The sequence below is a fragment of the Pogoniulus pusillus genome, chromosome 6 (assembly GCF_015220805.1).
Source record: "Pogoniulus pusillus isolate bPogPus1 chromosome 6, bPogPus1.pri, whole genome shotgun sequence".
In the NCBI taxonomy this organism is placed as follows: Eukaryota; Metazoa; Chordata; class Aves; order Piciformes; family Lybiidae; genus Pogoniulus; species Pogoniulus pusillus.
The window spans coordinates 31,183,219-31,208,053 of NC_087269.1; the positions used below are offsets into that span (position 1 = coordinate 31,183,219).

Genomic DNA, 24,835 nt, shown 5'->3' on the forward strand with positions numbered 1-24,835 from the left:
TTTTACCTTGTATATTTCTGTATATAACTGTATCTACTGTAAATGTCTGCTTGTATATTGTGCTAAGCTGTAAATATAAGCTGCATTCATATTTCCAGAGCTGGCTGAGTTTAGTCTGGGTGATTTCTAAAGTGTGGGGGGGTGGGGAACACCCAAACCATCACAATTTGGAATAGGATGCCTAGGGAAGGAGTTGAGTCACCATCTCTGGAGATATTTAAGGACAGGTAGATGTGGCACTGAGTGCTATAGTTTAGTGGTGGACTTGGCAGTACTGGGTTGATGGTTGGACTTGGTGATCTTAAAGATCTTTTCCAACCTAAACAATTCCATGATTGAGATAAGAGGACATAGATAATTAGAATTTCAATTGTATTGCTGATTCAGTTTCTCGTTATTTCTGAAGGTTGTTTTTTCAAAAATGAATGTTAAAATCTACCACTTTCTCCTCTGTTAGTTTTGACAAGGTGTTAATGAAAGCAATGAAAAGGTTCAGCAGTGAGGCAGTAAAGCAGCTCTCTCTCTTTCTGGTAATAGATGCTACCTATGCTATCTGGTCTTTCATTAGTCATGGTTAAGAGCACGATAAAAGAAGGTGTGCCATTCCTGTGATCCTATGGTGGTTGTTTTTATCCTTGGTGGAAACAAACAGCTACCAAAGTCTGTCCTTCTCACCCAGTGTCACTAAAAAGTGATTATCACTTTAACATGGCAAAAAGTATGTGTTTCCTAGCTCAGTTTTAACGTGAAAGCAAAAAGGCTACTCTTTTCAACATCCTTCTTTTCAATAGTCCCTGCCAAGCAAATTTCTTAAGAAGCTGAAAACCTTACATCAAAGAAAGTAATACAGAGTAAAACCAAATTAAGTAAAAAGAAGAGAGCTTTACAGATATACCTAGACTGAGATGAGATAGCAGATGAAATAGTGGAAGCTGCTAATGACATGTTCTTGGGCCCATGGAAAGGCTTAGGCTGTGAAAGAGAGCTGGGGGGTGCAAGGACTCTGCAGAAGACACAGTAAAAGCATGAAAGAATGTACAACATAATTTAATGGAGACAAAAATGGTGACATCAGAATTTGCAGAGTTCAGATAGAGGAGGACTGCTGCATAGTTACCAGGAACAGGTTTTCTGTAACATACATCTGCAGACTTATAGAATACCACAACCAAGCACATTCCTATAGAACACAAGACAAAATGCACACATTATGGCAAAATCTCAAACCAAGAGTCTACTGGTAACTAAGACAGACAGACAGACTAAGACAGTGTTTCAGGACAGGTCTTTTATCAATGACACATGTTTTCATGTGCAAGGTCTGAAGATGTTTGAGTGTGAACTTTTAATATGAAAGCAGTACCAAACAAAAGATTCTCCTGTTTAAAACACAACTCACTGCCATGGTTTATTTAAGTAGAAGCATTTATTTTTGAAGCATAGGATGTTAGGGGTTGGAAGGGACCCAAAGAGATCATTGAGTCCAACCCTCCTGCTGGAGCAGGACAATACTATCTAACACAGAGCACAGAGGAACACATCCAGACAGGCCTTGAAAGTCTCCTTAGAAGGAGACTCCACGACCTCCCTGAGGAGCCTGTTCCAGTGCTCTGCGACCCTTACAGTAAGGAAGTTCCCCCTTGTGTTGAGGCAGAACCTCTTTTGCATAGATTAGCTAATCCATTTTCTTCATAATAGAGTTTCAACTGAGGGATAAAGATTACTTAACGCCTATCATTATTTCATGTGAAAGTGTCTTACAGCACAGTTGTGAATTACAGGATGATACCTTATTCAAACCTCCTTTGCCGACTGGATGATTGCTTTTCTTGCACTGGAATAAAAACACTGGAATCCGGTAGGTCACAGTTAGGTAAAAACAAGCTCTAGGGAGAATCTAAGTAGCTGGTGTAGTTTAAGTAAACTAGAAAAAAATTATGAAGAAATAGAGCCAAGTGAACATTTTCAATTCCATTTACAGAAATCTAAGCTGTGATGACAGGCAACATCTTTGGTCTCAATTTTTAAAGGTAATTTACATTACTGGAAGTGTGCTTTTCCTTGGATTTAAAAACCATGATAAATAAGAGATATTTTAGGAATATTCTGGTAGCAAAAAAAACAGTAATATGCATCAAAGGAATTCTTACTATCTCCAAGATTACTGTGATGTGACAGCAGTATAAATCCCACATTTCTTCAGACTGACAACTTTTAACTGAGAACTGTAACTCCTGCTGTGCTACAAGCATTATGAACACACAGCTCCCTGAAACTCCCCTTAGCTCCATAGCTAAATCTTCTCAGAGCAAAGAGAGTAAATATAATAATAGAAATTAACCAACCTTAAGGACCAAGTCAGTCATCAAATACATGGTTTGCTTGACATATTGCTCATTGTCCACCATTTCTTAATTGCCATCTGCTATGATGGGGTAAGCTCAATCACATGAGTAAATGACATTTCCTACTTTTCCACTGCACATCCTACTGCAGAAGAACTATGAGAAGAATCTTCATCCAAGCACTGGAACTATTATGAGGAGTTTTTTTTTTATTACAGGTGATGAAAAAAAAACATTTCTAGTTTTAACTCTAGGACTGCTTTCTGAAAATGTAAGCTATATTGTAGATTTAAAGCCACCTTTTCTTTTTCAGGGCAGTTTTATTTTGCAAATGAACAATGTACTTTAAATAAAGAAGAAAAAAACCCTACACCAAAATACATAAAAGCATATAAAATAGGTTAGAGCTTTTCCATACTACATTCTTAAGTTAAGAATGTGTATGCAGCGTTTACAGAGCCATACTAAAGTATATATGCAAAAGGACAAAGCAAAGAAGCATTACCTTTGGAAGGAGGATGAGAAAGACTCTTGCACTACTGAGGTGGTTGCTGGTGGTGTCATCATACTGGTTGTAATTTGAGCAGCAGTAGCAGGCTGAGGTGCTGAAGCATGTGGTACAGGAGTAGAGGCAGCACTGGTAGACACTGGAGCATGCTCAACAGGGGTACTAATTAAGAGTTAAAATTAAATAAAACAAGAAGCATCTTAAGAAGGTGCATATTTAAATACAGAGCATAAAACCTACTATGTTTGAACCTGCAAACATAGTAGCAGGCTGTGTTACTGCAGGGAAAAGCACAATTATGCAGAGAAAAAAAAGATACTTGTTAGGCCTTTTCAGATGTGCAGTTAAGACTGCAGTTAAGTTTTGATCCTGCTTGAATGAAATTTATCCCAGGTGTTACACAGCACTTAAGTCCTGCTCCCACCAAAGCCAGTGGTAGGAAACATGGCATGCAGTGCTTAACTGGTTACAAAGAGTCCTTCAGAAACTCTTGGAGCTTGGATAAATTTCAGCATATATTTGCTCTTGGAGCTGAAGTTTGTGTTAGGAGTAAAGTTTAATTAGATGAAGAAAAGCAATTTAAAGGATATTATCACAGTCCTCTATCAGCAGGTTTCCTGCAGGTTCCAGTAGGCTGGAAATTGAGTCAGCATAGTTTTGTGTTAGGTTTAATCAGTATTATTCAATACAGATAATGGAAAGAGGTTTAAAATGAGTCCATTCATCTCCGACCTAAATTCACCTTACCTTACACTGCCAACCCATCAAGATGCCTTTTTTACACACTGAACAGTATGCAAAACACAAAGGAAAAATGCAGTACATGATTTTACAATGCCAGTTTTAAAACTACCTGTGTGATGAGCGCGAGTTGTTAACCTTACGCCCTTCTTGTGCTGCTGTGGCACAGACACCATAGCGCAGAGAAATAGTAACGTCTAATTAATTTGACTAAAAACAGATTAATTGAAATGAATAACAAAAATCTAGTCTTGTATCTTGTGGCCACTTCAGTAACCTAACTTTTATCATCTGCTGTAAGAGCACCCAGCGCTAATTAACACAGAACAGCCCTAGTGAAAGTAATCTCTTGTGGATAGGCAAATGAGGCAAAGATATCCAATAGACAGCTGTGAAGATAGTTTAGTCAAAGCTATCCAATGCTTAGAACTGAAGCAATCTTTTGGGAGGTTCACCTCTTACATTAGATGGAAAAAAATCATTAAGGGGAGTAACAAGATTCAGGTTCTTTGCTGACCATTGCAATGAGCTTCACATCAATGAAAGATTAAAAGTATGTACATTCATTATTCATTTATCAATAAACCTAACAGAGAGGGGAAGGAGAAACAACTAGAATATGAAAAACTAATTTGATATTTAGGCCATACTGGGGATCTTATTAGGTATTATCCACCAATAAGCCACTGAAAGGTAACCAATTCCAATCTGATTTGATATTTAGGCAATACTGGGGATCTTATTAGGTATTATCCACCAATAAGCCACTGAAAGGTAACCAATTCCAATCTGCTTTTTCAGACTATTACATAAAAATAATTTAAATCATGGCATTTTCTTGTGCAATGTACAAAAAAAAATCTATTAATTTCTTAGCACAGTAAGTATCAAAACCCAAAACAACAACAACAAAAGCTTACAGCTCCCAAACTGTTTTTCAGCCACTCAGTCCTTCAAAATTCTTTCACAGATCCTTTTTCTCTACTTGTTGTTGTGCAGATATTTCTTTTGTCCCTACCTAACATTTTATTTTACTTCTCTCAGATGCACTAATTCAACTCCTCAGAACCTAGGATGAATGCTTGGTACTACAGAATTCATGATATCCTTTGCTTTTCAGGAGACTGTCCCATTTTTAACTCCTGTTCTCTGCCTTCTTGTATGGTTCAGTAGTCTAAATGGTGGTGTATTATTTTAGCTGAATGAAATCCATGACGAAAACAGAGAGCCACCATTTTCTCCCTTATAAGTTTCATCTGCCACGACACACTTGAGAAGTGTGCTGCTGAAAACACTCACCTTGTTTGCAATTCTGGCTCTCAAATCATTACCCCAAAGTTTTGTCCATCATAATACGTATTTGAAATTCAGATCACTTCATACAAATGCATCATACCTTGATGCATTTGTGTTATGATGCAAGTTCTCAACTAATACAGCATTGATTACATCTGGACTGAATAGTGCTGGGTGCTAGGTTGGACTGGATGATCTTGGAGGTCTCTTCCAACCTGGTTGATTCTATGACATGCAATGTACAGCAGAGTAAGCTGCACATTATACATCACAGGTGAGGATCATGGACTAGTCGTTAACGAGTTTTAATACTCACAGGGTTGTCTTCTACCCTGTTCAACAGTGGCTACTGAAATTGTCATATGAGTGTAATTTCATGTCTTGAATGATTTGGCAAACAGGAAAGGACTGAAACTACACTGAACGTAAAACCTGGAACTTAATATATGTCCTAAACCCAAACACAAACCAGGATTTCACCAATTTTGTCTGTTTTTTACTGCTACAAAAGGGAATTTGCTACAGAGTTCAGCATTTTCTAAACTTCATACCTTGAATAGAAGAAAACAATGAAATTACTTAACTATTGTAATCATCTCCAAAATGTTAACCAATATGCAGTCATATATATGGAGGGGGAGGAGGGGGAAGGAAGGGGAAGGAAGGGGAAGGAAGGGGAAGGAAGGGGAAGGAAGGGGAAGGAAGGGGAAGGAAGGGGAAGGAAGGGGAAGGAAGGGGAAGGAAGGGGAAGGAAGGGGAAGGAAGGGGAAGGAAGGGGAAGGAAGGGGAAGGAAGGGGAAGGAAGGGGAAGGAAGGGGAAGGAAGGGGAAGGAAGGGGAAGGAAGGGGAAGGAAGGGGAAGGAAGGGGAAGGAAGGGGAAGGAAGGGGAAGGAAGGGGAAGGAAGGGGAAGGAAGGGGAAGGAAGGGGAAGGAAAGGGAAGGAAAGGGAAGGAAAGGGGAAGGAAAGGGAAGGAAAGGGAAGGAAGGGAGGAGCTCTAAGAATACAGACCTGCACGGGCAGAGATTTGAACTGGACAACAGGTACAGATAAAAAAGCAAATACACTGAAATACTTTATAACATTTAAAAGCAATACAAACATCCTGTTTGTTTTATCTGTTGGTAAAAGTTTATGTGATTAAAATGTTAGAGGTTTGATCATCTTCCTGCAGGGTAGAACATATTAATTAACAGAACAAAGAATTGCAAGAAACATAAATTAAAGAGATGCAAGCTTAAATATCAGGGTGATTTTGTAGACATAATTTATATGCACTTGGTAACTAATTCTCTACTCAGTTTTATGGAAACAACTCAGACTAACTTGATTGGATTTAGTTTAATCACTCTAAGTTTAAAAGAATTTTGTTTAGATATTAAAATGATAGAACCTTTTTTTTTTTCCCCCTCAAGTTTGCCTCCTTTTTAGATTTTCAATGTAGTCTTTTTTTTCTTAATTCTCCTGGTGCAGAAGAATTTTAAGGCCTGAGAAATGTGAATGCTACTTTATGACACAACATCTATTATAAAAAAAAAATCCCATGATTACATATGCCACTGTTTTGGGGATTTGTTGACAGTGGGTTTGGTTTGGTTTGTGGGAGTTGTTTTTTTCTGGTGTTTTTGTTTGGTTGGCTGGTTGATTTTTTTGCTCGTTTGTTTTTCAAATACAGTTCATCTGTGTACACTTTCAATCACCTTTAAGGATTTTGTATTTTAAGGAAAGACAAAGGAAATGGTTGCTCTCAAACATCTCCATATTCCTGGTAACAAATAGACAAGAAAATACACAGTGTAAGTACGTTACATGGATGAAAACAAACATACCTCCTCTTAGCTGATTTTAACTCATGAAAAGGAAAACAGATGAGTAGTGGTTAAGAGGATAATAATGATTAACAACCATAATGAGAAAACACAGCAACAAATGCACATTTATTATTATTTTAAAGTGCTGATTACTCTGCTTTCCCTCAGGGAATTCCTAAGTTCTGGGACTTTCTTTCCAAAAAACAATTGAGTGCATTACTAAAGCAGAACTTAGTTTCCTTTATGAAACGCATGAAGTGGTTTTTGATTCCAAATCCTCCACAGATCTCATATGAAGAAGTGAAAATGAAGGGAACAGGGGAAAAAAATGAATAGGCAAAAATTGACATGATATTGTAGCCTTTATGGAAAAAAGTACTGGAGAAGGTATTTAGGAAAAAACATAACATGGAAGGGTTTTGCATTTGAATATGGAATGTCTGTAGAAACACAGTGAATAGTATCAGTTGCTGTTTCTCTGCAGAGGGTGCTTAATGACTGCTGTCTCTATGAAGAGTACCACTCAAAACGTGAAACCCATGTGAAGTAGAAGTTGCTGTAATTTGTAGAACTTAGACATCTGTATTTTTGGCTATGGGCATTTCTATCTGAAGGAGTTAGAGGTTGTTATTACCAAACCATTCCAAAGCTCCAAACCAGGTCAGTTATGCAGTTACACATCACAGTGTACCTTTGATTACTGGATGAAGAAAGAGGGACTTTCTGACCAGTTGTGATGAAACTGGCCTCTTTCTGACTTGTACCTGCTCCAAGCCTCACAGACCCCTTGGAGGCCACTGGTTTAGCACTGCCAGTATTGGCATCCATGGTGGAAGATTTAGGAGGATGCCAAATACTTGAGGTCACATACTGTGGTGCATGCGTAGTATCTGTAGGCCTGGGTAACAAAGATTACAAGGGAATTTGTAAATGAACTATTTATGCTCACACCACCACTTTCGTAGGTAATAGCAGGTATCTGAAGCAGAGAGCAGATTCCAACCAAAGAAGCAGCTGATGGGTTAACATATAAGGGTTTGTTCAGTGTTTTAGGTTTCAGAGATAAGTGTACTTACAGTGTACAATACCAAATCAAGCAGCATTTTAGAATGCTCATACACTGTCCCTGTAGGACAGCAGTTATGACTTAGAGGGACTAAAGCCTTCAGGAAAAAAAGGCAAATAATAATTAAAACAAAACAAAAAACCCACCAGCAACAAAAAAACCCCACCAAAACAAAAATACCACCCCCCCCACCCCCCCCGAAGGTTGTACTTCATAACTTAACAGTCAAGCTGCATCTGTGTTTAATACTTTAGGCTGTATTTTTCTGACTTTTCTTTTTCCTGGAAGAAGATTTATATCTGTAAATATCCAGTACCCTGGGTTTTGTATTCCTATATTCCTTATACCATATGAGATCATCATGAGATTGCAGATGAAGTAATGGCAAATTATTACCTCTTAGAGACAAAGAAAGGCTTTAAGAATGAAGTAAACATCTTGTGTTAGATTTGGAAATCGTATTGCTAGGAATATCAAAATATGACATAGAGCAGAGCTGTGATGATAATGGAGGTGGAGAAAAGGAGGTGGAGAATGGAGGGATGACAAACCATGCAAGATGAAGGCAATATAGTATGACATCAATAGCAGTCATACATCAGAAATTGTTCCTGGTAAACTAAAATAACTTAAAAAAGAAGAGAAAAGGAGAGATTTTAGTGGAGCAGTTGTGTAGTCCTGTAGATGATTTTACCCAAATGAAACTGCTAGTGAAATGCTAATCTGTTGTTTGTTTTCAGTTTATAAAATAATTGTTCCCTGTTGTTTCAAGTTGCAGTTCCCATTACTCTGTTATTAGCAATGATATTGCTTGCACTTGGATTTTAACTCTCTGTTCAAATGGGAACAGTCTAATTAAAAAACCCAAGCAAACAACAACAACAACAACAAAACTCCCTGACCAACCTCCTCCTCACCAATTCTCCCCACCCCCCCAAAAAAAAAACCCACCCAAACAAGTCCAAACCCAAACCAAACCCACCCTGGAAAAAATGGGGGGGAAAAAAGTGGTTGCACATTGTTTAGGCAGGAGTCAATAAGACAGAGAAAAGCAATAAGATACAAGGACAGACTGAGAGAGTTGGGGCTGGAAAGCAATAAGATACAAGGACAGACTGAGAGAGTTGGGGCTGTTGAGTCTGGAGAAGAGGAGGCTCCCAGGTGACTTTCTTGTGGCCTTCCAGTATCTGAAGGGAGCCTACAAAAAAGCTGGGGATGGACCTTTTAGGCTCTCAGGTAGTGACAGGACTAGGGGGAATGGAGCAAAGCTGGAGGAGGGGAGGTTCAGACTGGACATAAGGAAGCTGTTCAGCATGAGAGTGGTGAAAGCCTGGAATGGGTTGCCCAGGGAAGTGGTTGAGGCCCCACGCCTGGAGGTGTTTAAGTCCAGGCTGGATGAGGCTGTGGCCAGCTTGATCTAGGGTAGGGTGTCCCTGCCCATGGCAGGGGAGTCTGAATTAGATGATCCTTGTGGTCTCTTCCAACCCTGACTGATTCTATGATTCTAGATAGAATTATTTTCCTGACTAATAAAAACACATGTCTTTGGTCCATTGAACAACTGGTCAGAGTCACTACAGAAGTTCTTCTGTGTTTTAGTACATGAACAAATATAAACAACAAAAAAAATCTATATCTAACTGCAAAATCTTTGAGAATTTTTGTGAGAAAACAACTTTCAAAATTAAAAGATTTGCTTATTGAGATACTATGTCATGGATCAATCAAGATATGTCAGAATTTTATATGTGTATATATATATATACATGCTTTCTTAAAAATAGCAAATACAAGAATCAAATCTAACAATACCTTGAAAGAGAATGTTTGAAATGGAAGTTGCTCTTAAAAGTCCATTGCAAACTGACAATACTCCATGGTGACAACATTAATAAATGCCTTTTTATTATTTAGGTTTGTGTGTTCTGAGATAGATAATCCCTGCCTCTCCCATCTCACACAGCTTCTTTAAGTCTACATTAGAAAAAATGTCTAACAAATGCACTTAGCTGAAGCCTCTACATTCATCATCTACTCAAAGAGTGTACACATTGCATGGATTTGAGGTAAGAACAATAGAGAGACAGTGGATGTAAACTCTGAATAGAAGGTAAGGCAAACACAGAGAGCAAATATTACCTGTTTTGTGATGCTTCAGCAACATTTTCTTTGTCTCTGTGAAAGGAGGGGATACAATATAAATAAAGTAAATGCAATTACCAGTGGTGGGGGAAAAGAAAACAACAACATCCCCCACTTTCCCTCACAAAAACCCCAAACAACAACAACAAAAACAGGGAGAAAGAAGACGGGTTGAGAAGAAATGTTTGGTTGCAAAAAGCATCCTAGAGTGGTTGCTCATAGAGTCAAAAACCTCTTCAGCTCTCCATCTGAAACCCACCAAATATGCAACCCTACTGTAGTTTTTCACTCCATTTCTACTTCTCAATTGCAAACAACTTTGTTTCAATATTAAAGTAAAATGAAGGAAAATTAACAGTTACAAACTAGATGCTCTATGTATGCATAGAATTTCAGGCATAATTTTGACTTCAGTAACTTTCCTCTTAAAGGAAAATGTCAAGAATATTCCAGTGAAACATCTTTTGATTCAACTCCAAGCAGTACAAATAATCAGTTTGGGCCAGTCCCTAAGGATCCAATATTTTGAAGTGATAAGCAGTTCAATGGCTAACAAAGATTCATACAAGATGGATTATATATGCCTGGCAGCACTTAAAAATTCTCTGTCCTGCCCCAGTAAGTACTAATTTTCTCACCCTAATTCTAACTAGAAACATGTGCAATTCCCTCACTGAGATAAGTCAGCCTCAAGTTCTGTGTCAGAGAATTAGCTGTTATTCTGTAAACACATGTACATGCTTACAAGAACATGTTTAAATGCAAGCAATTGTGTAACTGCAAGAAATTAAGACATAGGCAATTACATAAAGAACAGAATCCTTTAGCCTTAGACTCCCGAGTTTGAAACCCAATAGAATAACTATTGAGAATAGTCACAGTTATTGAGACTAATTGCTAAACAGTCTCATCCCTTAGCAATTTAGTGGGTGGTTACATCCTTTCTTGTTTAAGGAGTTGTGTTGGAATTTCAACGTGTTTGATGTTGAAACGTGTCAAATGAGAACATTTTTCCCAGTTGAGATCTAAACTTCTAAAACATAATGCAAATGTCCTCCTCACTCAGCTGAACCTTCTGTTTTCAAAAGTCCTTTGGACAAAAGGAATACATGCATTTATTTTTGTGAATTTATCTGGCTCCAGGCATTACCTTACATTGTGTCTGAAGGCTATCTTAGTATTTTCCACATTACTAGTAGTATTTCAGCTATTACTCTGTCCTTGCATATGACAGGTTGGACTGGATGATCTTGGGGGTCTCTTTCAACCTGGTTGATTCTATAATTCTATGATATATAAATACAGTCATGTATTCCTTCCTTATTTTAGCTTCAATGAAGTCTTAAAGCCCAGTTTCATTTGCATCAGCAAAAGTTCAGCCACAGGTGCTCTCTCCCGATTTTTAAAACCTCTAACTACAATGTAGTTAGATTCTCAAGCCCAAAGTAGATCTGAAATGACCCTCAGAGATGGCTGTCAGGCAAACTGTTACTGTGGCCAGAATGGAAGAACCTGTCTTGAAAGTAGCCCAATAAGATCAATTGGTTCACCACTCTAAAGCAATGAGAAACCAAACACTATCTCTATGGTAACCAAGCTGTGAGTTCACTACAACATCAGGTACAGGAAAGGCAGGATTATACAAGATAGAGGGGGATGGATTAGAAACTGTCCATGTGATGAGAGGAGGTGTTAGTATACCAAGAGCCACAATCAAGCAATAATGTTAAAAACCACAATCACAGCCTGAAATGAGTACAGTACAGTTTGCTTCCTGTGTTACCTAACATTCTATGAGAAATTACAGTCAAGAGCAAGAGGCAGGCAGTTGGGCTCAGGCAGAAGCAGTGTTAGGCCTCTGTTGTTACTATCATGCTGACCCATTCTTTTCTGCTTTACTAGCTATGGCTATACTGAAGAATGCAGGAAAAGGCACTTGAGTTTGAGGTCAGGATTTCACAAAGCTTTTCCATGAGTGTACAAAGATAGAGTAACGTTGAGCGGCAATGGCAGAGGAGTTGTGAAGGTTAAAAAGAGAGGAGTATAGTAAACATACTTCCACAGATTGAAGCACAGGAAAAGACACAGAGTAAAGGGAAAGATGAGCTTAAAGGCACTTTTTCATAGTTTTGTTTCCCTGAACTATTTCTCTTCTCAGTCAACAAGAGCAATTCTCATTTGGTTAACAGTGAGAAAAACTCAAGAGATGAGACGTATCTCTTAGTGGCAATATCTGCATTTTGAGGAAGAGTCTGCTGGATGCCTTTTGCCAACTGAAAACAGAGCTAATTCGACTTTTGAGTCAAACACATCCCTGAGGCAGGCTCAGTGAATTTGGTACATTCACAACATGAAAAAAAAAATTGGCTGAGAATATTACAATCAGTTTGTAATTCTGTGGCTGCTCTGGTGGCTCAGATAATGGACAGAAGCAGGTGGTAGTTTTGAGCTATCTGGGAGAGGTTTTTTCTCTCTGCAGCCCTCTTAGCCCCCATCTGAAATGGCTTTTGATGGAAGACCCTTAGTTAATGACTGCTCCAAGAGAACAGTGCATCTCTCACAGTTTATTAAATATTGGACATATGCCTCAAATAAGAATTGTTTATACAACATACTGTCTTCCCAATGACACAATATATTACATAACAGAAATTACTGAACACTTCCTTCTCGTGAAAATATGCCACATGGCATGGTCACAGAGTGAATGAAATGATAGAAATAAGAGTCTTTTCTTCCCACACCCTAGTAAGAATTATTACAGCTAGAATAACAACTGTAAAAACCATTTGAAAACCAAGCTTGTGTGTACTGTTGGACTCAAAAAAGAGCTGGAAGAAACTTCAGGACTCATTCCACTACATAAGTCTGCTGAATTTGAACTGCATGTACAGGACACTGGTGTACTTTCCCATTCTATTTTACTTGTGGAAACCAAATGCAAAACATTCCCAAACTAAAACATACATGTAACAGACAACCTGAGATGTGGAGCTTGTGCACCTTCCCTCTGCCTTCTCCTTAGAGAGTAACCGATCTAAACCCTCACTTTTGAATGCCTCTTCTCAGTTCCATTATAATGCTGTAGACACATAATCATTTCATTTGTAATGAAGATGTGATGACATAAGGAACATTAGGCATCCCAAGAGACCATATGGTCCTTCAACTCTTCTGTCTTTCAGTACTGAAAGCAGTAAGTGAATACTGTAATTGATCCCCTCCCCCCCTATTTTGGTTTCTCTTGGAGCAAGACTATTTTTCTCATTTTACAAATAAGGAACTAAAACTTAACAGGATTGCTCACAGTCAAAAGAAAGGTCCATGGCAGGACAAAGAACTAAGTTTTCCTGAACCCCAGTGACTAATATATTGTCTCACACTCTCCAATAAGAGATTAGAGGGTTTCTAAAACAGAAATATTAATATAAATATTAGTAGTGAGTTTACCAGTATTCTCCTATATTGAACATCCAAGTGTCTTCTACAGAATCTCAGAGTTATATAGTAGTCTTTTTCTCAAGAAGGAAAGAGTTATTATGGCTTAGGATTTCTCAGGGTCTATAGCTATTGAAAATCTGGTTTTCTAGTAGCACATTGTGTATTTGCAGGACTGGTCCTTTTAGACTTGCAAGAGCTTTCATCCTGACACATACTTACATTTACGTAAACATATTTGCCTACAAAGAAATTCTTCTTTTATGAGGTAGAAGTCTCAAAATCATTACAAATCTTACAGGGTGTCTGGGAATAAAGCTGTGTGAAACTATTCTGTAATGCCTTTCCTGGTGCTGCTGGAAACTGGATACTGAGCTAGATTAGCTGCTGCTCTGATTCAATGAAGCTATTTCTACCTTTCTGTGCTTGCAGCTGAGAATTTTTCCATGGTCAGATGAATATAAAACTATTAAGCTTGTATGTCTTCCCTCCCTACAGCCCCCCACACCCCAAGTTATATTTTTGTTATTTCAACAAAGATAACATAAGACACACAAAGAAATCATAGGCAGTTAAGTCAAGAGGACAGAAGACAGCTACCATGCTGATTTAGTTAAAACTTTTGCTTGGGATCAGGGAAAAAAAAAAAGGGGTAGAACAGCCAGTCTCTCTTTTTTCAGCCACTGTAGTTAAGAATGTGAGCAGCCCACGCCAAAATGACTGCAACATATCCTTCTACTATGTCTGCTTTCCAAAACAGGGAAAAGGATTCCTCCCAGAAGCTATCCTGTTTTGTGCAGACACAGTGCCCCAGAATAGGAAAAGCATTATCATATTCAGTGGAAGTAAAAACAACCAGCAACTCATTCTCAACAAATCATATGGAACTCAATCAAAGCAGCTCACTAGAATCAAAGCAAATACCTCCTATGGATGCATTTTAGTGGCATCTACTGGTATGCTGTTATATTTTACAGCCAAATAATAAATGCAGCTGGAAATACAGCAGCATCCCTGTTGGTGAAAGTCAGATAACTGTTTTCCAATATTTACATGGTGATACTTGCCAAGCAAGTATACGTAATCCAATTTATCTTATTGGTAAACATACCACTTTAACAAGAACAAAGACCACAAAATTCTGAATATGCAGAGCAATTTAAGCTGGGATATATTTTGGATGATTATTCCCTATCTTGGCCCTAAATGTGCTTCCTATCTGAGTGGTTCCCACTAGACTTTTATAGCCCCACAGGAAAAGTGGAGGTATCTGCCAGCAAGATCAGGTCTTTCTGTTTGTCTCTGTGACCATTATAGTCAAAACCAATGCACAATAGGTTTAGGTATTGTACACCAGGAAATTATTCCCCCTCCCTTGATGTACTCTTTCTCATCACGACTTTAGTTCTCTCCAGGGAAGCTGAGAGATGAGTAAGAAGCCATAGATAGCAACTTCAGCCAATAGGGCTACTTTTTAATTTGTGCACACTAAGAAAATTTGCACTCTCTCTCTATGGCATTAAGTTTGAAGCTCCATCTGAAATAAACTACTGTGTCTTTTCAGTTCAGTTCCCAAACCACTCAAGCAAGCAGTATGAATTAAAGCAGCTGTCATTCTTTCAGAATGTGGATTATATTTATTTCACAAATTCCCTCAAGGATCTTCTTATTTTCACTCTCTGTCATTTGTAATCATGTAACATTCTGGGTCAACTACAATAAAAGCTTAGATGGAAATGAACTATTAGGAAGTTATTAGCAATTAGGGTAATTTTGCTGACATTAATACAATTTAGAAGCAGAACAAAAGGAAGCAGTCCCAGCACTATGCTATGAGCCAGCTCTCCAGCTCACCCTGGACAAAGCTCTGTGAGCCAGTCTGATGATTCACAGATCACAACTGAGTACCTCTGGGTTACAAGTGCTTGTTGGAAAGTCAACTACATGCAAAAACTGTTTCTCTGTGTTAGACTGAAGGCAATGCAAGGGAGTAGTCAGATAGGGAGCACTGGTATCTTGGTTAGCCATCTACATCAGCAGAAGGATGCATACGAGAATCTTTCAGGTTGTGCAGTAGAAATGAAAGTGATGCTAATTTCTGTCCATAGGAAAAAAAAAGTCCTGGACAGGAACATGCAGAAGACCAAAATGGTAAAGACATGAGGTTAAAAAATAGGTCAGTACACACATCCACACATGCCCTTCTCCCACCCTCCTTACCCCTCAACTGACTCTTGAGCTTCAATCAAGCTCTGGTAGCTTTTGCATTACTTTAAGAACTACTTTGAGAAAAGCTTCACGGCACTTGCTAATTTCACTTGGAGGCCTCTTTCAATTTTAATTGAGTACATTCCGCAGTACATATGCTGATTGATTTCCTTCCTCCCATCCCACCCCAAAAGACAAGGCCTGACATACAGAGATGTGGTGCTAAGGGACAGGGTTTAGCACCAGATTTGGTAGTGTTAGATAACTGTTGGACTTGATGATCCTAAAGGTCTTTTCCAACCAAAATGATTCTGTGATTCTATTTCACAAAGTAGATACTCCATACCTTAGGGTCACCACCTCTGATCAATTAGTTCTACACAGAACTTGGAAACAAAGCTTATGATCTCTCAAATAATTTTCCCCACAGATCTTCCATGTGTATTTTGGGGAAGAAATACATTCTATTTGATGAATTTTGCCTTCTGGCAAATTCACTAACAACTCCATAGAGAAAACAGAGTTATTCCACAATGCCTATGATTTGTCACTCTTTAGGTACTAAAAGGTAAGTGGAGATCAGAATATACTGAACTTATGTGTTTATTACTCTTCGTTGTGGTTATGATCCTTAAATGAGAAAGCTAAGTATAGAAGTTTGCTTTAATTTGTGGCTTGCTGCAGAAAAACAAGGTACCTAATTCAAACGGATTTTGGCAATCTGATTAGCATATAGGCAGGAAGTTTTTAGCAACTGGGCAGGTGGGCAATGCTAATTACTGGAAATTCTGGCAAAGGAAGGGGATCAAGGTGCCTTAGCTTGTCTTGGTGCTGTCACATGGCTTTGATAAGTGGCAGCAGAACAAAGAATGCTATTGTGCTTGAGGGGAAAATTTAGTCAATTCATTTTTCATATATGTTGCAGACAGCTCATCATTAAAGGCTGGCTAAAGAAAGTCATTATCCGGTGCCACCATGTACCATACCAAAATCTTAGCTTTTTATCTTTGCAAAGTAAACTTTCTGCAAATACCCATGTATTTTCTGGTAAGCATAATGATAGTCCCAGTCACTGAAACTCGTGGTAGACACTGCTAAAGAAGCCATGAACTTAGTCCCTGTGGGCACCTCAGCGCACAAGATAAAAAATGGGTGTCTCCTCTCCTGTCTTTGAAGAAGACTTCAGACAGCTCTGTGATACACAAGAGTAGGACTTTTCCAAAGTGATAAAGTAGCCCTTGGAACACTTGTTCCTTGCCATTGAAGTTATGCTCCACACGGTTGTGTATAATGCCAGAGGAAGTGCAACGAAGAGAAAGCAACCGCTATACTTACTATATAGCACAAACTTACTCTCCTTCCCATGCAAGCACGTGTGAAAAGAGGGAGGCAAGGGAAGGGGCCACAGAACCTTTCTCCTTTTAAAATTTTTTCATGCATGAAAGGAAGGAGAGGTCAAGTTGGCATTCCTGCTTTCCTGAGGTCACACTCTAGCCACATCCCATCAGCACACACCCCATGCAGTCAGTATTCCTGCTGCAAACTAAGCACCGTAGGAGGTGAGATCTCTTGAGTAGAAGGTGAGGCAGCAGTAATGAGGAAACAGGTTAGTCTAGATCAAACAGTCTTACACCACAGCAGAAAATGAGCATTTCTCTGTGTCAAAACCAGACAAGCAGATTTACCTGGAAGGCCTTTTGGTTTTGATTTCCTACAGGCATCAGCTTTGCTGTATCTTCTCATTAAATGTTTATATCACTACACTTTACAATACTGGGAAGGGCAGGGGGTTAATATCACTATCCACATCCTGTCTTTCACTTTACTTTTGGCACAGATGCTAAATAGAAAACAGTACTGTCACTAACCATTGTCCTCTGCTCAGCAGAACAGTCACAGTTCAAAATATATTCAGCATGGGATGAATACACCTGCCTGTGGTCAGTACTATTTTAAAGAACTACATGACTCATCAAGTCTTCAATCAGGCTAAGCCTCCTTGTCATTAACTGAGTCTGACCTTCCCAGGCAAAACAGCAGACTTGTGCAAACGAACAAGAAACACCGCAAGATGGAGGTGGTCAATCAGAAGCAACATAGAGTGAGACAAGTCCAAACATCTTAAAAATGGCATAAAGAGGCCACAGATCTTTTGTTAGAACAAAACTAGTGGCTTCTAAAAGCTGTCAATGATTTCTTATCAGGCCTGTATCTGTTACAGTCCCTAGCAATGAGATGTAGTAGGGAGACAAATCCAATCCAATTTCCTCACCTTAGAGAAAAAGGTCTGCATCTTACACAAGATAAAAGCACAGGCTCATAACACTTATGTAAAGACATGTAACATTAGTTTTTCTGGGCTTGAAGATCACCATGGCAACATTAAGGCAGACCTGGAGGAGTAGGAGCTAAGGATTTACTAATCTAAATATAAATAAGAAAAATGTGACTTGAGAAATGTTTTGAGAGGGAGTGGACTAAGCAGTAGAAATATCTTGTAAAAAACCATGCCAAATGGGTTAGTGACAGCACCTCTGCTAAAGATCTTTATCGTTGCAAGTTTCAGAAGTTGCCAACTACTGAAGATTTTTTCATTTTTTTCCCCTCTCTAATTAAATGAAGAATTGAAATGCTATAAGCTTGGAGAAAAACGTTCAGAGTATTTTCTTCCTGCAGGAAAAAGGATTACAACTATTTCTCTGTCCAATTACACGGTTTCTATGTAGTGAATTCTCATCACAAAATCCACTGTAGCATAACAAAGGGGAGGAGGGTCCTTAACAGTATCTGCATTGATTTCTAATCTGATCAAATGACACTTTTCTGCTTATCAAAAAAAAACCTTTAAAAATAATATTAAGTGTAAAGATAGAGATGTAATCTAGCCACTTCTTTTGTCCTGTTATAGCACACACACTAGGACTACTTGAAACAAATAGCATTTGTATTATGTTCATAAAACTTTAAGGATACACAACTCCTATTTAAGTGAAAATATCATTACTATTTATTCAAGAAAAGATTTCATTTGGCTGAAAATTAGAACTATAAGTTCTCTTACTAGGTACATTAGATATTCATTTTAAAAGTTAATTGCCTATTATTATCTTAATTCCCCATATATAAATGACATTCACCCACTATGAACCAGACTTTGATCTTATGATCACTTTAAATGTTGAAATGTTGTTCTGATTTTATGCAGTTATGCTGACTTTCCAAAGGCACTGATAACATGGCATGACCGAAATCTGTTTGTGTTCCCATAGAGAATATAGACTTGAAGGTTGTGTATTAAATGACTGAATTGCAATGGAACTCATCTAAGAAAAGTTAAATTTTAAAAGGAAGCAGTGCTCATATAGTCTTAAATAACACTTAAAATTGTTGGTTTGTTTGGGAGTTCTTTTTTGGTAGTGTTGTTTTTTTTGCTGTGTTTGTTTTAAACTACAGTAGCTAGATGATTATTCTTTTTTTTCCCTCTTTGAACACTCCAGTATTTGGTTGATCTGTGCAAAATTCTCCATGAATGGTAGATTTTCCTGCATTCTATAACACAGGAAAAAAACAAGAAGAGTTTGGGTGAACTTTGTTCTTGTATGGTCTGCTGATACAAATTCCAGATGTTTAGAAGTAGCAGAAAGTTTAAGAGTTTCAATCTAATCTCATGCACTCATCTCCCTTATCAAAATTACTCCTACCAGACAAAAAGTACCTAATTTGCAGTTCATAGAACTGAATGAAAGAAGGTAGTTTTTTGAGGATGTAGGTAGGGCTTTCATTGCAGAGATCAGCATTTTATCACCAGAATTTATTGCTTCATGGAATTCAAACCACAAACAGTTGAATTAAGTTGTGTTTTTGTTTCATTTAATGATCAGAGCATAAACTGGAAAGGGAAGTGGCACTGCTCTTGGTGTACTTCAAACAAAAATCAGAAATATTTGGAAAAGGTTTGCCATATCTTGACTGATAAAAGCAAAGCACTGCCATCATTTTGAAACAAAAAGATCTCATTCTCAGCACCAGCAATGTTTCAAGTGCCAAAACAATAAGGGTAAGCACAAATTGATAATTATTGCAAGAGAATGCTTACTATCCAAATGGAAATGCTAAACAATATTATCAGTGGCTTGCCACCTAACATCTCATGATTATGCTTCATTCATACCTGCTACAGCAGTTGTTCATTTCTGTTGTTCTTTCAACTGCTTTGTCAGGTTTATTCTAACTCGGATAACTCAGATAAGGTAAGTAAGAATTACAGGTAACAGGGGAAAGCTTTATGACTAAATTTTCTGTTGTCAAAACAAAAGCTCTCCTTTTAATAACCAAATGAAAGAGTTATTGTTTAAAAAGAGAATAAAGTACTGTGTAAAACAGGCACATAATTATTTTAGTTTTAAAACCTTTTATTCCAGACAAAGCATGCTGCTATATACAGAAAAAAATGTGGGTCAAAGCAAGAGCAATACAGAATAGGCAACATATTACTTAAAACTTAAAAGATGCTTTTAAAAATGTCAGTGCAGTAGTATATATTCTTTTCACTCCTAAACCATCTCTAGCAGTGTCATTTCGTCACAGATCTTGAGCAATGACAGCTAATTCTAGCTCTCATATAATGATAAATTCTATGAGTTTCCAAGAGACAGCTCAGAGCAATGGTTTTAGCAATTGACTTCTATCGGTATAATATATTGAAGAAATATAACTTAATACTGCTAATATCTTCTTGCAGACGCCATCACTCAAGTATGCAAATGAAGTATATTGTACATTTCACAAAGTCTGGGCTATGCTCAGCCAGTTTTAGTTTTCATCTTTCTTTTTCCTGCTTGTCTTCACCGCAGTAAAACTCAGTAGCTAAGTCTAATTCCTCCCCCTCCTCCAAGACATAGTCAATAACTTCCCTCTCATTTTCTTATAGAATTAAGAGAGTACAATAATGATGTTTTCCTCAATACTGAAGTTATATTTGATATAGTAAGTGACAAAAAGCTAATCTACTTTATAATGAAGGACGTGAAACAGGTTGTGTCATTATTTTTACTTCTAGTGCATGGGTAAGAGGCTAACGACAGAAATCTACAGAAGGCAGCCTTTACAGAAAGGCCCTGGCAATAAGTCTTTCCTGTGTGCATGGCACCCTTAGGCTCTAACTTAGGACAGCAGTTAATTTTTACTCTGTTTCTCTGCCTCACGTATTTGGCTGCTAAATGTGAGCTTTTAACTTTTAACGTTAAGGAGCTGCGCGGATAGGCCGTGATGCCAGTTGCGCAACTTTGCAAAGCGTGGGCTGTTACGTTCCGTTTCAAACCTTTCCCTGTGGCATGAAGAAAGAGAGAGAGAGAGAGAAGGAAAGACAGGGATAGAGAGAGACACACACACAAAGAAAGAAAGGAAGGAGAAAGAAAGGGGTTAGGGACCATGGCTGCCACTCTGCTGTCTTATACCTAGGGCAATGGCAATTTATTTGGATTTGTATCTCAGCTTTCAGATCAATGCAGAAAAAGGCTGGGTGATCTTTTTAGAACCATGTATTGAAATGTTTTGCAGTTGTTTGTTTCTGAGAAGTAACTTGATATAACTTTATATTCTTAATTGAGCTTGTGCTCGGTATTACAGGGCTGCTTTTGCTAGAAATACAGTGTAATCCCATTGTTTTCCTGACAGCAGATTCTCTCAGCTTGTTCCTCCCTCCCCGCCCCCCCAAAATGATCAGTCAGTGAAAGTGAACTCCATAAAAGAACAAAATTAATAGAAAGATTTCCATTCTGTAATATCTAGGCCAGTCTATGTGTGTGTGTATATACATATATGTATGTATACAGGCTGATATATATATATATATAAGCCACAGATTTCAGCACTACTTTTTTATAGCTTTTCTCTGTATAAGTGAGTATCAAAAAGCAGAATAACATGGGATTTTCAAAGCATAGTCCAGTGAAGTATTTATCACCTTCTGAGAAGTCTCCTAGCTATATTTTATTTGCTCAAGTAAGTTGGAAGCAATGTTCAGCAGCTCTCAGGACTTCACCTTTTCTAGATGTTCTATAGTGTAAACTCAGGTTTCATAAATTAGTAAGAGGATGTGGGATGAGAGCACAGTCAAGAAGTACATCAAACAGAATGAAAAAATATATATTCTTCTTATTTGCAAAGCATATTTGATTTACTACAAACAAGCTAATTTTCTCTTGCTGCCCCATTATACCCAAAACCCAAGACAATTGTATTAATGCAGTGGAACTTGAGAATGAAACCAGCCAAACACAAACAGACTAGGCTGGTTTTATTCTACAGGCTGAAGAAAGCCCCAAACAACAAGCACATTAAATGTCAACAAATTCAGTGATGCTTCTAAATTTTCTGTCCTTACTAACACAATGTAAGGCTACTAAAATGCAGCATTCCTGAAGAAGACCTGATGGCATGACTTCCCGAGTGATCTTATAACTATTGAAAAGATATCAAGTATTTCTACCTAAAATTTCATTTTTTGAAGTTATATTGGAGCATACCAGCTACAGAGACTCTTACATGGAATGCAAGAATTCTCCTACTTCTTTAAAGACATACCACTGCATTGAAGGAAAAGGCATTCAGCATTCAACTACATCTGTCTGGCATGAAATGGAAAATATTCTGTAACAATTGTCCCAATGGGAAGTTTTTGTACCAAGTTATAAACTTATGTTTGCCTTTCAAGTAGCAGTAGCATGAGTGATGGACAGTCATGCCATGCATTCATTAATTGAAAAGAATGCTCTGCCACCTGAAAATTTCCCAGCTTTGTGAGTTTTGCTCAGAGCATGTCATGAAGTTAGAAGCAGCAATCTAGAGGCGATTATTTTTGCATAAAACTGTTCTGCTAAGTATAAGCTGTACACATTCCCCTCACCCACGCTCCCCACCCCGTTCCAAGCATTTGGAAGAAACCTAATCTCTACTTCACACAGTTCTTGCTGACTCTGCTGAATAGCTCATAGAGACAGGAGGAATCACCCGAGAGATCACTCACAGTATGCTCTGAGATCAAAATTCCCTATGCTGTGAAATCTTTGACAGTTTAAATGTTGGAACATGAGGGACTTTTCCTTAAAGCCAGCACAGCGCAAGATTAATGAAACACTGAATTGGGTGAGACACAGGTTCCACAGTTTTATGGAAACCTTCAGGGAGCCCAAGAAGTCTTCCAGGTGATTCCAGACTGTGGGCATGGGGAAAGCTGTGGTTGTACAGGTTGTATGGAGTAGACACTGAAAAGTTTCTACTACATTATTGTGCTGCAAGAGTGGAGTTTAAGTAGAGATTCTACCCATCTGACATAGGTACTTCCATCCTTCACAAAAATCAAAAGTGGCATAAAGAAGCAGTCCAATAGACCCCAAAGAGTAGTATATGGTGGATGCATGCATAACCAGTGCTGTATGGGATGTTTGGCCTCAGCATCTGAGGGAGGCCTCTAGACCTCTTCAGGTAAGACAGCTGTGCCTAAATACACTCATAACCATAGCTGTCTTTGTCAAAAAAGGGATAGCACAGTGATATGACACATAAAAACTGCAAAAAAAAATGTGCAAAGCACAGCAGATATTGTCATGTCCTTTAAGTAACACTGACAAGAACATGCAATTTACATGTTAATGTGTTACTACATGATTATTTTCAGTTTATCTGATACCATGTTAGGTTTCCAGTACCTTGTCAAAGACTACAGCTGGAAAGATTATTTCTTCAAAACAACCTATTAATCTCAGATGTGTGTGTGGGTCTGCTAGTTCCAGCACAACACTTTAAATCCCATCCTAATAAAGATTTGGATGTGTACTATTACATCAAAATAGGTAACACACAGTATGCTTAATAAGAATTAGGCTTACACCTTGGAGGGAAGAAATAAAGCCCCGAGGGATGTGATGTCAAGCCTGATCTTCAGGCATTCAGCCATGGACTCTGGTGAGGTGCAGTGGAAGGTTTATAATATAATTTGAATATATAGTTTCACTATAAATTGAAACTATAACTTCTATTTTCACCAGGAAAATGGCAGACATTTTTTGCATTGATTCAACATCCGTAACTCATGCTGTGATCAAAAGCTCAGAATCTTTATAGAAGCCATGTGAGAGTAACAGAAAAGAAAAAGAAAAGAAAAGAAGGTGGATTGAGTATCAAACACATCACAAACCCAGCCAGTGGCTTAGAGCAGCTAATATGATATAGGGATTTGAAGTATGAAGACATAAAATCAGCCTTGCACACATCATGCTCCCATTCAAAGGCAGTTTTTAAGCTCCACATAAGAATCTCTAATTACTCAATTTCCTGGCTATGCAGGACAACATAAAGTGGTAAGTCTTTGATTCCTTGTCCTATCTCTGTATATATTCACTTTTTCAGTGTTTTTAGTAGATTACCTGAAACAAAAACATTTATCCGCTAGCAAAAGCAGTCCTGTGCTTCCATATGCTACAAATTTGGGTTGTATTGAATTCAAACTAAACGTAAGCAAATTATCATGGATATGGATGGAAACAACTCCTTTACTGTATCATTTCAGGAGAATCAAATGTCAGCCACAGGGTCATCCAAATAAATTGCTCTACAAATTTCAGTGCTATCACAACATTGTATGTTTTCATTCAGTTACACAAATGAGTAGTTACACAAGACTTGGTCTTAGGAACTCCTTGCATTCACACACCCAGTAAACTACACACAAGTTGCATGTGCAGAGAGCTTTCAGATTTGAACACACAATTCAGAAACTTTGCAGAAAACATGCTAATTTGTTATCTGCCTCATTTGAATGTCTCTCTGATGGCATTTTCATTTTAGTGATTTTCAAGTAAATGTATTAGAAGATTCTAAGACAAAAGTATGACAATATATATTCATATTAATGCTGGTTTAAAATATTATTTGGTTATCAGTAAGGGGAAAGCCATGTTTTTCACAGGGAGTTGCCTACCTTGACCTCCTCAGGGCTTCTTCATCTGGATCTTGCACTGTAGGAAAAAAAAAAAGTTTCAGCTAAAGGAAAAAGAAAGGAATTGGTTTTACAATGAAATCAAAAGCCTATCTAAGGTTCATCCACGCTGACTTTGCAGCAGAGAATTTTGTAAGAACAGCATGAAGAGAAACAGCTCCCTGGAGCTAGCAAGAAGGATGTTAGTAGGGAAGTAGTTATTACAACTATTTCCTCATTCATTTACTAGCCACATTTCACCTCTGTAAGCACCGAATCCACAGAGAGAGTCTGCTGCTTTGGAG

General features: G+C 38.1%; 1 protein-coding gene across 2 annotated transcripts in view; it reads right to left on the reverse strand.

Moving 5' to 3' along the window:
• Positions 1-24,835, reverse strand: part of LDB3 (LIM domain binding 3) — a 141,209-nt gene that overhangs the window by 31,203 nt on the left and 85,171 nt on the right. For both annotated transcript variants that reach the window (XM_064145113.1, XM_064145112.1), the window contains 3 exons: positions 24,534-24,570; positions 9,905-9,940; positions 2,851-3,015 (listed from right to left, as the gene is read on the reverse strand). In XM_064145113.1, the coding sequence (XP_064001183.1) occupies positions 2,851-3,015; positions 9,905-9,940; positions 24,534-24,570 (238 nt within the window). The remainder of the gene's footprint in view (positions 1-2,850; positions 3,016-9,904; positions 9,941-24,533; positions 24,571-24,835) is intronic.